Source organism: Semicossyphus pulcher, unplaced genomic scaffold (assembly GCF_022749685.1).
Source record: "Semicossyphus pulcher isolate SPU_LCO1_2020_fin unplaced genomic scaffold, fSemPul1.0.p SCAF_1, whole genome shotgun sequence".
Lineage (NCBI taxonomy): Eukaryota > Metazoa > Chordata > Actinopteri > Labriformes > Labridae > Semicossyphus > Semicossyphus pulcher.
The window spans coordinates 21,757,342-21,775,095 of NW_027211603.1; the positions used below are offsets into that span (position 1 = coordinate 21,757,342).

Here is a 17,754-nt window from a genome sequence, read left to right on the forward strand (position 1 = left end):
CTGATATATTTTACCGCAAGTAAAAAAAATCTGAACCTGTTGGTTGTGCAATTACCAAAATCTATGGGCTTCATGCTCTGGGTAACATGAATATATATATATATTTATATATATTTGCCGCATTGAGGACTATAGCCTCTGTAAATGGCTGGCAATTTCACCGCTGAGCCAAACCGGTGCCACATGAATATATTTTTAATACATTTTTGGCAATTCATCAAATATTTATTAAGTTACTCAGTCTAAACTAACCAACATTTACACCCACAGAGCAACACGCACGTGGCCAAAACATCACAAGGAATTATTTTGGGAACTTTGAAATTTGCATTTGTGGACAGCTCATTTGTTCCTTTGTAAATGTGTGTCACCCATCATGAACCATCTAACCATTGCTGTATATAAATACAAATCCTCCAAAAAGCCATAAACTTACCTTCAAAATATTCACCACTTAGGCGTCAGACTAAGTTATTGTGAAGCTCCAACAGGGAGCAGGCCTGCTGTGGGTGCTGCCTGCCTGGGACCAGGACCCTGCTGCGGCCTCTGGGGACTCCCCTGGCAGAGGCAACAATGGGTCAGAGCCCCTTCTTTGTGCGGCCGCCCTCCTTAATCAAACTAGCCCGAGGAGTGATTGGATTTTAATTCTGCTGGGCCCACCGTAATGGTGTGATGGACGGGGACTGGTGAATTGGAGCAAGATGTCAGCCCTCGGAGGCCTCCATTAATGATATTGCTTCATTTCTTAAAGTGGCAGGGACGCCTGGGGACGAGGGGATCGCTGCAGTTGGCAGCCAGAGCCCCCCCTTCCCTTTTTTTTTACCCTCTTTCTCTTTTTCATTTTACTCTTTGTGTGTCTTTGTGACCATTTACTGGTTACATTACTTCTGCAGTTTCAGACTGCTTCTGTGGCACCGGACACCGGATACTTCTCCGGTTTCTGGGAGATTTTTTTACACCTAAACTGAAATTTATAGGATGCACATTAAACTTAAAAACTGATGTATAACCAGAAAACAAAACGTCATTTCTGCATGGCCCATCAAGAACAACGGCTTATCAAAAGAAACAGGAAGTACTTTGCCCTCATCGTGAGAAGACGACTCTGTTGACTCACAGGGTGCTCTGACAGGAGCAGTATATCAGGGGCGTTTACATGTCAGTCTCTGCTCTGTATGCTATAATTAAAGTTTGTCTCAGTCCCATCCAAACTGTCGAGTCAGAAGGTTAATCGAACTTTGGCACTAAATCTCACACACAACGACTTCCTGAAAACAAAGCTGAACTCCTGAACTGACACCCATGTGACCCTGATGAACGCCACGGTGTCTCCCGCTGAAACCTTTTGATGCCGCCTCTCCTCCGAAGTGAGTCACCCTGCTGCCTCATTGTTTGTTTCCTGTGACATGTGTTTGTCTTCCTCCTTCGCCTAATGACAGTTTGAACCTGTCAAAGAAGAAGAAGCAGGAGGAGGAGGAGGAGGAGTAGTACAGGTGAACCCTCATTGTGTTTTATAGCGAGTCATTGTGGAGTGGGGCGGCTCCAGCCGTCCTCTCCCCCCCGCTAATGGGGCGTTGGTGTGTTGTTTTTGCAGCAGATTTACGCGTGGGTGGGGCGCTGTGATTTACACAGCTCTGACACTGTCTCAGCAGCGGGGACCAGTGAGGCTGATTGTGGCTCAATGTGTGTGTTCCAGGTGAGCCTGAGGTCTGCTCCCCATCCCTGCACACACACACACACAGATACTTTTATGCACACTTAAGCTGCTACTGTTGCAATTTCCTCCCCTTAGGTTCACCTTGAGTACAGAAGGTTAGCAGCTGTCATGCAGATGCTCTTCTTTTTGACTAAATCTAAACAAACTATGATCAAAATATGTCACACATAAAGAGATGATCTGCTATTAAAAAATCAATATTTGTTGTCTTAATGCATCTCTCCTGAATCCCTCCCCCGTCGCCCCCCCTGTGCTTTTAAAAGTTTAAAGGATAAAATGTTGATATTTACTCATTGTGTCAGTTTCCCATAAAAGCAGCATTCATTCCCCGGGATCGATAGTACACAAGTAGCCCCGTACAGCACATAGATGTTGACGCTGCCCTTTCATTATCAGTGTAACCTGAGAGTAAAGAAGATTAAATTCTTGTCACCAGATGTTAAATTGGCCATTAGCCATGTGAGATAAATTGCTCCTTAAATTTCCTGTTAAAACACCTGACAAGAGGTGCAGAAACAGTGCAAATACAAGTGAACTATGTCGACATTGGAGAGGTGTGTATTATAAATGGAACAATGCTATTTTCTGTCTTATTTTAATACATCCTGTTGTGTAGTGACTCACTGATAATGTGGTAATCTCTCACTTCCTTTGAGCACAAGCATGCAGAGACATGTTAACCCCCACACACAGCTTTATTTCCACATCCATGTCATGCTGTATGATGAAACTGAACATAAGCAATAGAGACCCTCAGCCCACTCTTTGTTGTGTCTCCACTCGAGTGCGACACTTTTCTCTCACCCCTCCCCTCCCCTCTTTATTTCCCTCCTCTGGCTGTAAAAAAAAACGTGCGGTGTGTTCGGCCTCTGCCTTCAGTCAGCCTGTCAGAAAGATTCCCCCGGAGAGCTCTGAGACTTGAAGTTGGTCCCAGCAGTTCCTCTGCTTGTGGCCCCCACAGGAGGAGCGAGGTCACAGCGGACCCCAGTGTGGAAACTTTCACAGAGCCTCGGCAGAAATCCCCACACACTTATTTTTACACAGTGTGTGTCATGACACTGTATGTTGCTGCAAATGCAGCAAGAGGGTCCAGATGAGGTTGTAGACAGATTAGCAGGAAGAAAACCATTTTTTTTAAATAAAATTCCTTTGTATTTAGGAGAAACTTCTGTACCTGCATACACCACCATGGGAAAGCCTTTCTTATTGAAGCTCAAATATCCAGATGTATGACAATAATCATGTTCTGTCCTGCAGGTACATTAATGTTGCATGTGTAAGGATTTTTGTTTGCTGCGTCCTTAGAATTAAAAATCTGATAAATAATAATCTACTGCAATTGAATGAAGCAGAAAACAAACTGTGTAAAATAAAAATGACTTTCCATTCATATAAATATTCCGGTACTTAAAGATATAATATGCAACCCATGTGAATGGTATTGCAGGGTGTTTTTTTGCACAGTGCTTCCCTGTATAATAAGATCAGGGTCCCCCAGAAGGTTCAAGATTTTATGAAAGATATTTATTAAATGATGAAATAAAAAACAATAAATGTTCCATTAGTAACAAATTAAAGAAAAATAAATCTGCATCAAACTGGCTCATATTTGTGTCCTCCCAGTGGCAACGCAGGCTGTGAGATTGGAAGGATTCGAGATGACAGCCAGGCATTTGTGTAGGTTTGCTTGTTTAAGTAAAAACTCCCAAAGATTAAAAGACATTTTTCAAGCCTTTAAGATTTACTCAACCCTCTTTTTACCCCCATTTTTATCCTTGTTCCTAAATGCCCGCCAGGGCCTTTTTTTTTTTACTAGAAATCTTTGCGAGATTCATCGAAAATCTCACACAACAGGGGCAAAGGAAAAATATATTCTGCAGATGTTATATTTTAATTCATGGCCTTGTTTGAAGGTAACGTTAAAATCACACATAGGCTACTTTACAGCTGCTAGAACAAAATCCTCATTATATAGATTTTTTTTAAATGTCTGGAGAATATTTTTTAAATCTAACCAGCTATACTGAGAACAGTTTTATCTACTGAATAGAAAGTAAATATATGAGGAACACTTCCCACAACAGAAAGACAGAAACAACTGTTATTATTGTACACCTAAATATCTTCAACAAAACCTGAACTTCATGAAGATAAAGGATTTGTTGCGTTAACTGCATTCATTTGAGCTCTTTGCACCTAATTAACTGGAAACTGGGTGTGTGTGAACACTATTACCACTGTAGGAAAGTGGCAACGACACATTTTATGCCACTTCCGGTTTCATAGAAGACATGAGAGTCAAGTTCAGGGACGAAGGCTGGAGTTAAAAGCCTGGTCGGTCCTGTAATATAAAGCCTACAATTATCAACAGTGAAGGTGATTTTGTTGTTAGGTAAACCTTTAAATACAACCCGGGCTCGCTGAAGCCTAGAACGTGCGCGCATATGTGTGTGTAATTAACTGTTAAAGTGCCTCACATTAATGAAAACATTGTGTGGGGTAAACAACGTGTTCTTGAAAGGAAAAGAAACAAACAAATGTCCAAATGTGTCCGCGTACATTCGTTGACTTTTTTATTTTTCCCCGCAAACAAACTACGGAAAAAAACCCATCTGTTAAAGAATATATTAATGCTCTCTGTGTGTCTGTCAGTGAGCGTTTAGTGGCTCGTGGTGGTGGGCGGCGCCGCAGCCCTCGCGAGCACGCTGGGTGATCTAATTACGTGCACCCCTCCGCCAATTAGAGAATTACATCACACCTTTAAATGGACTCGTCCTCTTAATCATTAATGATAGGGTGTCATTCCCTGTGACGGCGTCTGGTTGCATTGTGGCAACTTGACACAAGCGGACACAGCTCAGAGTTAATCAGACATAATGCGGGCGGAGTGATACTGACGCTGTGATCCGGTCAAATATGTGAGAATTGTAGAATTTTCCATATAATGTGGGGTGTCTGCGTTTAGTTAGGCCCTAACAAGCTCCGTTAAAATCAGGTCAGAGTTGTATTGAAAACAGATCATATGTGATACTGTAGCCGTGTGTGTGTGTGTGTGTGTGTGTGTGTGCGGGATCAGCGCTGTTTATTTTGGTTCTTGTTTAACGCACAGAGGGGAAACGCCCACTGATAGATGATCGTGTGGCTCACAGGTACTCGTCACTTTATGACGGTCAGAGGACGTGATCTCTGATCTGTGTGAGCAACACGGACTAATGGCTGAAGCTGAAAACATTAAATGTAAAATAGAAATAATAAATGCAATAAATAGCCTCAATAAAATCGAGTGAGTGTCGTGAGCGTTTTGGATAAATGTAATGGTGCATTTAATCGTTGTCTGCGTTTTAAGGTGATTTATTTCTTTTCCTTTACGTTTTATTTTTTTTTCTATTTTAAGGCTGATTCTGAAATAAGAAAACAGATAATTATTTTTCATTTATATATGTCCATATTATATCGCGGTGTTATGACACTAAAAGATGTAATAAAGCTTTAAAACGCTCTTTTTTTTAATCTTAAACACGTTTTTGCAATTTTTCCTTGTTGCCCAAACCTAAGATATATATATATTTTTTACATAATAGAGATAATTGTTTTAGTTTATTTTAATGTGATCTTAATGTGACCAGTCTGTTCCTTAAGGGGATGACTTATATACAGTATCCACGCTGGAAATTGTCTGTTTTGGAAACATATATGGCCCCATAATGATTTAGTGCTGTGTGAGAGTCAATGGGCCTGCATTCTTGTCTGTAAACGCCATTGTTATTCCTCCCTTATCTCTGTTATCTTAATCTGCTCGCATTGTTTACTTATCTTATTTGAAATAGCTCAATTACAAATCTATTATCTGCCTTTTGTCATTCAAACTTCCGATTAAGACGCTGGTGGTGCACGAGGAACGAAAAATAAATACATGTGGAGATTTTTCTTTACGCAGGAAAAATGAAATATGAAAATACGTTCATTAATTATTTGGTTTAAATTTGTTGAAATGCAGCGCGTGGATGGAATTAGATTTCTTTTCAGTTGTGTTTAAAGAATAAAAAAATAACCATTAGACTATTTTTTTTGCAATTAAAGACATGTTTCCTTTTTCTGTCTTCTTCTCTAATAACAGCAAACCTCCACCAAAATGTGGTGAACTTATCTCACCTGACTGTTTTTACTCATGGGTTGATAAATAACATTACAGTGCAGATTCCATATAACTCAATAACGTGATAATAAATAAATAAATAAATAAATAAATAAAAGACGTACGTTTATCTAATGAGTAGCTTTTGTGCACATGTATAAAGTGCATCCATGTCCGTCTTGTTAAGTCCTGCACACAATGTAAAGAGCTCATTTAGCTGAGCTGTCATGTCGTCTGACCCGCGCGCAATAACGCAACTCACAGAAGGAAAATAAACCGAGGAGGAGAAGTGACCCTTTACGAGCCCATTTCTGCTCCCCTCACAGTGCTTTTGTGCGTGTGTGTGTCTGTGTGTGTGTAAGAGGAGGGGGGTGTTTCGTTAGTTTGTTGTGGCTTCAGTCAGTGTATCGCTTGCAGGTGATGCCAGGACTAGATAAGAGGTCGCCGATCCCTCCGCGCTGTCTAGACCGGCCTGTGACTCAACCAGAGAAACTGGACTGAGCACAATTTACAGCACATTTTTGCCCCCGAGATAGTAAATGACCACTGGCCGATTCCTGCCACATGACCGAGGGGGGAAACTCTGGAGATGGAGGCCGGAGATAAGACAGCAGAGCCTGCAGGCTGCAAGCCAGGCAGACCGACTGGATATAGGAGAGGTGGACAAGCGACATAATCAGACTGGGAGCCTATTTGTTTGTAACGCTCTGAATCTGGTCCTCAAACTGGCGCGAGAAGCTTTGCATTTGTTGCACGTTCCAACATCAGGAATGACTCCCTGACATGAGGAGTAACGATCGGTGAATTTCCTTTTCACAATAAAAGCACGTCGCCCCATGCAATCACTTCCTTCGCAATATAAGATGGACAGATGTTACTGATTTCACAGCTGGATTATCCAGTAAATTAAATTATTTCGATACTGTTTTGCAAATGCAAAAGCCTCAGTTTAAAAAAATCTCCTGTACAAAAATTGGTCATGAAAACACGTCATGTATTCATCTTTTTTATTTTTTATCAGTTAATAATCCCTTTACGAACCGCTTTCCTAACAATAAATAATATAACAATAATTTACTTTTTGTTCGAGGAGCTCAAACAGCCTGTTTCCTGCCCTTAAGATAAAGTATTTTACAACACCAATAGTTTGCAGATTATCATGCTCTGACCTTAAGACAAAGAGTCAACTGGACTCCACAACGCAATAAATGTATCAAAAGAAGGTTCTCATGTTGAAGAAACAAGACACAATATGATCACAATGAGGAAACCGCAGAACTGTTCTTCTGTTTCGACGTGGAAATGTTTCCGGTTTGTTTCTGGGGGAAGGTTTCTGTTGTAGTATATCCATCGGGAGGTCTTCTGTACATCTTCTCTCTCCTTATCAAGTCATGCAACATTTGTTCTTTTTCGTTTTTGTCAATGAAAGCTCCACAAAAAAAACGAGAGAAAAAAACACGGAGTCAATCGGTGCGTTCTTCTGCTCCATCTCAGGAAATAAAAAAAACTCCTCTCTGTAGTTTGTGATGGTCACATGCAGGGGACCGGGATCATGCTGCAAATGTCCCTGCAGGAGAGGGGAGGGGGACCCACGGGTCTGAAGGGGCCCCGTTTCACGTCTCCACCGGGCTGGGTACCATACTGTTGGGGGTGTCCGGTAACTGAGAGGACAAAGAAGTCACGTCGCTGCCCGAGGAGTTCCCGAGAGAGCCCGATTCAGAGAAAGACACCTGAAGAGACGGAAAGCAATGCGTCAGAATGTGCGTAAAAGTCGGGCTTTTATTTTGAAAAAGGTGGTTGTAGAACCACTGTAGATCAGCTTCTCTGGTTTTTGGTGACATGGAGACACAATGTTGACATGCATGGTTTCTCAGTGTGTGTCAGTTTGTGTGCGTGTTGATGCACCTATGTGCACACATGCAACAAAATGAATATCAATGTTTGCATGTTTGTATGGGTGTGGATATGTTTGCAATAGATAGATAGATAGATAGATAGATGGATAGATCACACACACCAGTTGTTGGAAGGCTGGCTGGTCCAGGTCGCTCTGCAGGGCGAACTCGCTCAGAGCTTTCCATGGAGGCTGGTAGGTCTGAACCTCCACCGGGTTCCCCTGCACGCTGCTCTCATGTCGGATAGGACTCCCGGCCACCAGAGGCGTCCCTGTGAGGCCCTGCAGGTTCTGCTCAAATGAGGCAAACAAACAGCACACACATCATTTCATCTGTCATGCACGAAAGCATCCAACATCTATCTGTCACTTGTAAAATAACTGATTCAAAAAGACTTCTTGCTAAATTAAAAGCTGCATTTTATCTGTCATTTATGATTAATTTTAAATTTAGAATAATTAGACAGCACTTTGTTTTAATTTCCCATGTGGGAGGGAGCAAAGACTAAGCTCTGGTCTGCAGACCTGGCCTGTTTGCAGGAGAAGTTTTTATGTTTCAGGTCGAGCAACTGAAGCCAAAACAGTTGATTCATTATTCATTGACTTTAAAGTTTGAATACAGAACGACACTGGAGCCAGCTGGAATGGGTTCAATGTGTCTTTGTGTAAGTAAAGTCAAAAGTAAAGTCTCAAAGAAGAGACGGATTACAGGCCAGTGGTGATTAAAGAGAGGATAGACCTTCAGCTAACCTATAGAAAGCAAAAGTCATGTTGAATTTTAAGACACCATTAAGATATAAATAATGTTCATACTGCTTTTGTGTGTTTTACTACACTCTGCGTATGATACAGATTTCTGCCAGCCCTCAAACTAAAATAAAACTTTCATATTTATCATGATTTAAAATAAAAAGCAAACAGGTCAAAACATGGAAAAGAAAGAATCGTTGGTAGTAATCAAGTGGTACAACTTACGAAGATGCTTACAGTCTTATCACTGTGCTGCTGCTGGAGCTGCTTCATCAGGATGGACTTCTTCTTGTCTTTGCAGCGTTTGTTCTGGAACCAGACGCGGATCACCCGGGGGCTCAGGCCGGTCATCTCCACCAGCTGCTCCTTCATCAGCGCGTCCGGCCGCGGGTTGGCGTTGTAGCAGGTCCGCAGGGTGTGCAGCTGCTTCTCGTTCAGCACCGTCCGGACCCGCGTCGTCTTCTCAGACTGCTTGTGGACGTGGTTCCGGTGCGGAGCCTGCCGAACCGACACCGGGTCTGCTGAGGGCGCGAGGAGGGAGAGAAGAGGACCGTAAGGAGCTGCCACAGAGCGCAGAGGCCTCAGACAGACTTTAAATGGTGATATTTTGCAGCCCTTTCATCTCAATCTGCACCATTTAGTCTTTACTAGCAGGAGAATATTCATCACTCTTCTTTTTAAAAAGAGGGAAAGGAGGAGATTTTTGAGAAGCCCATTTAGTTTTGTCCAGACTTTTTTATATTTATATCTCATATGGAAATAAGAACGAAATGCTGCTCTATAAATGACAGGAAATACAGGAGAAGAAAGACAGCCAGCTGCGTAAAGTCCGTCAGTTTATTTTTTGATTAAATGCTTCTTTTTGCTACGATTTGCAATTGTACCCAGGTGTGTGTTTCTGTTCTCAGAATATTATAAATCTCAAATATATCGAGATAAAACAGGAGGAAATTAAACCCCAAATCTAGACTCCAAAGTCCATTTTAAGTAAGCTGCAGGCCTGTCTCTGTGTGCTCTGTGAGTTCATTTGAATCGAGCGCTTTAAACAGGAAGTTGGTGAACATTATTCACTCATTTGCTTTGTTCTCTTTCTGTTGGCAGGATGACAGCTCTGCACACATACGAACACACACACTCACACACACACGCCGAGAAAGACACGCACAGTCGCGACTCAAATAGGCCTACCAGATTATTCAGATAATGGCTCCAGAGCAGGTTAGCGCTAATGAGATCAATTATGAAATTAGGCCTTAAGGAAAGGTGGCAGCACACACCTTACACACACACACACACACACACACACACACACACACACACACAGACACACACACACACACTTAGCTCGAAAGTTATCCGGATTTAAAAATGAAAAATACAAATCCATGACAATTTTATAACCTATTGATTTCTCTCTCTTTTTAGTTTTATTTAACTAATTTCCTATTTTTTAACAAACGATCACTATTTGTGTGTTTACTTTGCTGTTGAGCAGCTACTACACGAATTTATTACATTTCTTTAAACGGCAGGGCTTTTATTTTGGAATAAACTGCTTATATTAAGACGTTCGTACCTGATTTTAAACCACTTAGCTGTAGCAAAAAGCAAAAATAAATAAGCTAAAATGATAATAATAATAATTATAATAATTATAATAATAACCGGACCTGCCAGGTGCAGCGGTCTGTTGGGGTGGAGGTGTCCGGGGCTTAGGGGGCTTCCAGCGGAGCTCCTCTCCAGCAGCAGGCTGTGGTCCGCCCGGCACAGCAGCTCGTCTTCCCGCAGGGAGAACTCGTCTCCCGGCAGCAGCTGCCGGCTGCACACCGAGCACCGGAAACACTCGATGTGGTACACGTTATCCCGGGCTCTCATCACGAGATCGCTGCTGCTGAATCCCAGGTTGCATTTTGCGCATTTTATTCCAAACAGCCTGCAAAGAAAGACGGTCAAGGAATTAAAAATAAAGCAAGACGTGGAAAATAACAAAAAAGGAAAACTTTCGGCTGAGAGCTTTATCTAAAAGAGTAAATAATGTTATTCTATATATTTTTTATTAATTTGAATGGATTAAAACAATGTATTGCTTTTTTAAGTTTTTTAGTTTTTAGCAATTATGATCATATTGCTGAGTTGTTACAAACAAGTTATTCAGCTTTTTACTCCTCTTTTTTTAATAACTCCAAATGATTCTTTATTTAGTTTTCGAACAGCCTGTGGAGTCGATTTTAAATTCGCTTTGCTTCTCATGTTGAATTTAACATTTAAAATGTGTAAACGTGATTCAGACTATAAGGAAACATTTCCAAACTCCTACCTTACATAATCTCTTTTGCAATAAGTTTTTCCGTCCCGGACGAAACAAGTGCAGGTCTCGTCCAGGTACTGGCTGCACTCCGCACACTTGAGGCAGGCTGCGTGCCACTCCAGGTCGGGAGACACTCTCAGTATGTACTGGTCATGGATCTGACTTCCACATCCGACACACATCGCGAATCCTGGCTTCTCTGCAAAGAATCCACAGAATTGTTACCACAGACTGAAAATAGACACACTATCTCATTTAACAGAAGCATAAATTATCTTCTTTTTCCACAATATAAAATCCAGCCCGTGTGTCTCAGCTTTGCAGTGAACTCGTCATTTCTGCAGACTGGAAAAGTCCTGCTGTTATGTAACACATGAAGACTTCTGCCAGAATTCGTAAAGCAAAACACTGAATTGTTTCGGTTTTAAAAAGCACCTAAAAATGCACAGCCGAATAAACAAATGCATTAAGACGAAAATGACTTTAGCAATCGCTGCGCTGCTCAGAATATCACGTAGCCCATAAAGCCACTGCGACGAAAACCAAATCTGCCCCTTAAAAGTCCACCGAGCAGTTTAGCCGACTTACTTTTGGAATGATCCCCCATATCACCCAAGAAAGAAGAGCTGAAAATAATATCCACCATACAGGATGATGAAGGGGATTGTGGTCGATGCAGAAAAGATGTGAGGAGATGACTGGCCCTTCGGCTGCCTCCCTGATAACGTGTGTCTCTTCGGACTCCGGGGGGGCGGGCGAGGAGTCTGCAGGGTCCCACACGCCGCTGACCTGACGTCATGACGTCACCGACGGGCTCTCCAATCGCCCTACAGGATCTTCCTCTCTATCAACCTGTTAAAAATAAAAGATAAATCCAGAGTATATTTATTTTTTTATGTGATAAAAGCCTAAGATTGCGGATTTATATTTTTGGTTTCTTCAAACAAAGATTCAAAGTGAAGGAGATAAAAATATAGATGTTTAAACAAAAGCAACATATAAGCGTTGACAATTTTTTGTTTTTATAGAAGGATGCCTATACACTTCAGGATGATGATAATGATTATTATTATATATAATATTATAATATAATAACATCATCGGTACACTAAAATATGTGGTAAAGCTTTGGCATCTAAAAGGTTTATAACCTTAAAAAAATCCCCAAATTTGTTATAAAATATCCTATCGGTTACATTTATTTCACACAATAAATCAATGACTGTTTAGAGACAAGAAATAATTCGCATGTTATTATTTGGTCATAATAAAAATGTATAAACCGTCCTGCTAACATTAACGCAGGTAAGAAATCGAATGCAGAATATTTTAACACTTCCGGTTAATTAATAACAAGCTTAATTTCAATTTAAGCTATTCAATGCATCTATGTAGAACATCAAAATCCTTTCCCATTATGATGATGAGATAATTATAGATCTTCAGAAACAAAAAAGTCATAATGTTGCTTTTAGACTCGCAGGCAAAACGATGCATAAATAAACTATTCATTGTTGCAGTAATTTGTTTTTCGGACATAAATTGAGCAGAATCAGAGGACAGATGACAAATGTCACCTGCTTCGTCCGGGTGTCTCATCTACTCGAGAACGAGGCCATCTATTGGAGAAACAGCAGAACTGCACTTATTAGAGAAAGGAAGATTTATTCTGTGGAGTTGTTTAGCACCAGATTTGACGTTAATTCAATAAAATCTACTTTTTTTAATATATACGAGGATAAAAATGTATTTAATAGCTATGATTCTCCACAGGACCATTACATAAATTAAAATCATATGGAGAGCAGTTACACACAACCGCAAAACACCTGCACTTAATTGTAGGCTATGTATAAAAATGCATAAAAATAAATCATTTTTAATGAAAATTCAATAGCATTATGTATTTTGATTCAATAGCCTACTTTGATTCACAGACATTATAATCAAACTGCGTTTCTATTGACAGGGTTGGTCTGTTTGAATGCCGACAGTCGTGAAAAGAACAAACACAACAGACAGTTGCACAATGCCAGTGTTTGCTGTGTGTCTGTTTCCTCCTGCAGCCTCTCCAGCAGAGTTAGTTACACCGAGCAAACAGAGCTTCGCCTCCGTTTACATTTCCTCACACTAAGATCAAGCATTGTTACAGGAGCTAATTCAAAGCTCTCCTGCAGATAACAGCTCTGAGGTTTGCTAACATCTCAAGGAAGGACAGAGTGTGCCTGTTTATTGTCCGCAATACAACAAACACAAATCAGTCTGAAATCTGAATGCCAAAAGCCTTTTTGGCATTTCTCTCATCTTTCCTCACCTCTCATGGAATGCTAAAAAAAAAAAGTCAGTATAGGCCTCCACTTATTAATTTAGTATATAGGGCAAATGCAAACAGCTAATAAGCTAATGTCTCTTATTTTGAAAGCCAAAAAACATGCTCATCCTGCCTAGGCTACACGTAGGCTATACCTTGATATGGTCCAGTCTGCTCGTGACCAGTATTTTGCCCAACATGTTTTTATCAGTTTGTGAAAAGAGCAGTTTGGGAAAGATGGTGAGCAGAAACATTTGAACTTTATTCAGGCACTTCAATGCAAAAATGAGCTGAAGCTAACAGCGTGACTGTAGGGTCAAATAAGGTTGGCCGAGGAGAAATTATCCCTCAACGCTTTCTTACAGGTGAGTTGGGGGGGGTAACTGCAGTTAAAGTATTCTAGAAATTGTGGCTCTGAGTGATTTAGCTTGCGTAACTGTGAATTTCGTATTGAATTACAGCCAAACAAAATCAATATTATTTAATGGGTTTTTTTGTTTTAATAATTCCCCAACTTCCAGACAGCAAATTCCGTTTATCATTACTCATTATCGCTCAGCTACAGCCTCTGGTTCTGGTGAAATGTTCAAATAGAGATGGTCTTGTGTTCGTGTGTGTGTATTCCTGCTTTTAGATCTACTGTTGAATATGTTCTTCCTTTACACAGCCTTATTTAAGGAAAGTTCATTGTTGATTAAACTATGAGAGAAGCATGGCTAATGACCTCAGTGTTAGCTGTTGATTGCTTGCCAATCTACCCAAGCACTAAAGTGAAATCACAGGATATTCGTGTAAGGTATGATTACCCTTGCTGTAGCTAGTTTTTTATACATTTACAAAACTATCTCTACAGGCCAGTCTCCTCCAGGGCACCCTGGCTGTTGCAGAGCACCACTAAGTGACCCCTGTTAGCCTACACTGAATGCAATCACTGCTGTCAGCAAGGTGCAAGGAGAACTGTATCAGCTGGTACCAACTGTGAAAAGGTAGGCCTGCAGGACTTTGAAAGGACTTCACAATACCAGCAGGAATACAAAGCCCACAGCTGTCTGCCCAAACTGGTCCATGCTTATTCAAGGGCATGTGCTAACTGTGTATCCCGTCTGTGTCATTGCCAGCTTCTGTATTGTTTTTATTTTTTTAAGATATTATCTAGAAGATTTTAGTTTCGTTGTCTTTGGCCGCACCTAAACCATACACAGTAATTGCGGGAGTACACTTCCTATATATGCAGACAACAGGTAGCTCCCTTTGTTACGGTTGTAACTTTCTCTTTTCCTGGCTGACGGTCGCTTTCCTTTTTAGACCGTTTGCCTTCATCTGAGCGTCAAATTTGTTTATTTTTCTTTAGATTTTCACTTATTTTTGAAGTTGTATCTGTAGTCATCGATCTTCTCTTTGTTTGTTCAGCCATAGTAGATTACTGTTTACTCGCAACACTTGCAGAGACCGGTAAAGCAGCCGCTTAGCTCCGCCTACCCTCTCTGGCAGACCAACCACTGCTGGGTGATGGAAAACGTGCAAAGGCTTTCATCAGTGGGCCATAGGCTCAATCACCATTGTGTTACCTCATTCGGCGATAGATAGTGACTTAACAGACATTTATTTAAATTAAAATCTTTGAGATTGTTACTTTAAAGACATCACAAAGTAGGTTACAGGGACACTTTTGATGTGGAGAGTAATCCATCGTAGAAATAATGAAGCAATAATCAACCTTACATTAACTTTACACAAATCCATGCAGGAGAAGTCACAGCTTCTCTGTACCCCTCTATGGCAATTAATATCACAGTGATAGACATGTAATTATTTGAAGTGTGTTTGTTGTCAAGGTTGGCTTTTGACAGCTGTTAATCTCAGTTCTTGCACAAAATATATAAATTATATATATATATATATTTATATATATATTTTTCATGAGTTTACCAAAGAAAGCCATCTGTTCAAACTCAGATTTAGCAAAGCAGACTCCAGAAGTCTCTTTAATGTATATAGTGAAATGTGCATGCATAAAAGATGTAGATATTGTATTATGCATATTTGATTTTGCAGCTCAAACGATCGTGTCTCGGTGTTCTGGTGCATCTAAAAGTTTGTAATAAGTGACCTCACTCTGTAATCTGCCACTGTTCAATAGAACTGTCAGCTCTTAGATCTAATGGTATTTCAATTGGATTAGGATGCATTAAACTAAATCTTAGGTATTTTATTACAGCTCATATTGATCTTTATTTCCAGACCGGGCTTCACTCTGTTTAGTATTAGAACAAGGTGCATTGTGTGGTTAATTCAATGTGACAGACTCGCTTGCATCAGTCACTTTCAATACTACTATAGGTATGGTGTTTTTCAGACTAAGTGGTATCAGATTTAAGCCTCTTTTATTCCTTATTTTTAAAGGGGCTTGAGTAAAATAAAAATAAGTTACAGATATTTTTAAACCAGTCTGAGCATTACGTCTTTTATGCTTCTACATAACCTTTCCACCGGGCCCTCAGAGAGCTCATTACATCCATTACTTTAACTTTTATAGTCTCAGTCTCTGTCACTCAAGATCTGAGAGAGCTTTGTACACATAAACATGTTGAGTTTCTCTCTGCAGAAGCTCTTCCCCAGAGTGTCTGCTCAGCTGGATGTGGCTACTATTTTAAGCATATTTTAAGGTCAAATCCCAAGACGCTTTGTCAGGACCATGCACGCTGGTGAGACTCTTTTCTGCTTTTCCCCTTAAAGTCTCTAGAAATTTGTCTTGAAATAGTAAAAATACATTCATGTTAAAGTTGGTAGTCACATCGGGCATTGACAAAAATCTGAATGAAAATAAATGCTCGTAACTATTATACATTTTGATTGACATCTGCCTTACCTGCCTGCACACAATGTTTCATGTGAATATCCACGTTGTGCATAATTAAACGCAGAATCTGAAGGGGAAGTGATGCAATGTTGGTAGTTAGAAGTATTCTGGTTTCCATTTATAGTCCGAGTAGTATCGTCCACTAGCGTTTCAGCGGGCTTTGGTTGTATGCAGGTAAACAGTCTGTGTGGAGAGCAAAAGAGGCGGCATTAATGCAGTCCCTAATTCCCCATCAGCTTTCATCTGATGACGATTTAGCTTTACATGAATCTCTATAAACAGACAGCTTTCTATTCATCTTTATCAGGCACCTGCATGCAAGAGTAGCTAGCAATCTGCTCTTACACTTCATCTCTTTACTCCCACTCCATTCTCGCTTCTCAAGATGCTACTTGGACTGTGAAAAATGCAGCACACGGAAAGGAAGTCTTGGCCAGAAGTCCTTTATCGCTAACCGCTAGCTACACTGGAAGCCTCGATAATTTGGCCGTCTCCTCCAAAGGCTAATATAGTCATCAGACGAAAGCCGATGGGTGCGAGGATTGGCAGTCAGCATACACATGTATCATTAGCTGAGATGCCTCTATTTGTTCTCAAAGCTATGAATTCAATGCTAGATGATTTCACTGTTTCGTTAGCTAGTGCTAACACCTACTGCTTTAAGTAGATCATAAGTGGCCCGAACATAGAGGTGGGACAAAATATCAATGCGGCAATATATCGTCATCCTGACTCATGCTATACAATTATCAATAGGCTGGCGCCAAATATCGATATTTTCATTTGCAAATATTTCGCACTTTAAACAGATCTCCCTGTGATTTTAACTCACCGCGTCACTACTTCATGACATCCTGCGTCAGCGCTAATGACATGAATGAGGGTAATGTGAAGGGAAATTAATTGGCCAGAGAAGTTGACAGCAGGATAAAAGAAGAAGAAGACGGCGGGATAACGTCGGACAGCGGTGAAAAGAAGTTAAGCGATACGCCAGCCACTTTCAAATCCAAAGTCCTAATTTGTTTTTTTACAGAAGTCTATTGTTGTCTAAATTTAATTTTCAGACTAAAAACACATTAATTGTTTTATCTCAGTTTGTGTCAAATAGTGTGAAACTGATACCGAATTGCATAAATACATTAATCCTGCACTTTACCTTTTTAGGGGCATTTTATATTCTTCAGTTATTAATATCCTGATGTGTCATTATATGATTGTCTTCCAATATATCAGTTATCGCAGAATCGTTGTATCGTGATATTATCGTTATCGTTGGCCACGTATCATGTATCGTTAGTTACTCCGTGATTCCTGCAGTCGACACTCACAGACCACAACGGTCAAAGTTAGCTAACACTGGGTGCAAACAGGCGAACAGCTGCTGTGTGACTTATTCCTGTGGTCACTTCACAGAGTAAAATAGTGTAGTATAACCTCACTCAGTCCCAATCAGGACAGTTTACAGAAACTTGAGATGCTTATTTATGTACCTAAACTAAATCTCAATATTAGAAGGCTGTTCTGGATTTTCTAGAACGCTATAATAAGTAAGTTATCATGATCATAGTGCACATCTTGATTAATGCTGTGCCATTTAAACATTCAATAAACCTTTTAGCAAAGTTTTGGTCCTGATCCTGTGACTTATTTATGCATTCAGTAGAATTAAAGATGAAATGTAAACTAGATTATTATGTGCACCTAGTATTTGGTTAATGCTGCAGGTCAAGGGTTAACTTCACAGCTTTCATATATATATTAAATTTACAGTGACAGGAA

The 17,754-nt window shown here is 40.4% G+C and overlaps 1 protein-coding gene across 2 annotated transcripts; it reads right to left on the reverse strand.

Annotated features, from left to right (window-relative positions):
- Positions 1-7,465: 7,465 nt before the first annotated feature.
- isl2b (ISL LIM homeobox 2b) lies at positions 7,466-11,450 on the reverse strand. Of its 2 annotated transcripts, none has more exons than XM_069662524.1 (6): positions 11,393-11,450; positions 10,814-11,003; positions 10,167-10,429; positions 8,734-9,014; positions 7,870-8,037; positions 7,466-7,582 (listed from the first exon to the last, which is right to left on the reverse strand). In XM_069662524.1, the coding sequence occupies exons 1-6, from the start codon at positions 11,448-11,450 to the stop codon at positions 7,466-7,468; spliced, it is 1,077 nt and encodes a 358-aa protein (XP_069518625.1). The 2 variants fall into 2 exon arrangements, with proteins under 2 accessions (XP_069518625.1, XP_069518617.1); XM_069662516.1 differs by having other exon boundaries at positions 8,734-9,017.
- Between the last annotated feature and the right edge of the window lie 6,304 nt (positions 11,451-17,754).

What these genes read in the sequence shown, in the direction of transcription:
- isl2b (XM_069662516.1), bottom strand. Translation starts at nt 11,450, where the DNA reads ATGGTGGATATTATTTTCAGCTCTTCTTTCTTGGGTGATATGGGGGAT. An exon ending in TATGGGGGATCATTCCAAAA is followed by an intron (nt 11,004 to 11,392) that starts GTAAGTCGGCTA and finishes GATTCTTTGCAG; the next exon opens with AGAAGCCAGGATTCGCGATG. An exon ending in TGCAAAAGAGATTATGTAAG is followed by an intron (nt 10,430 to 10,813) that starts GTAGGAGTTTGG and finishes CTTTCTTTGCAG; the next exon opens with GCTGTTTGGAATAAAATGCG.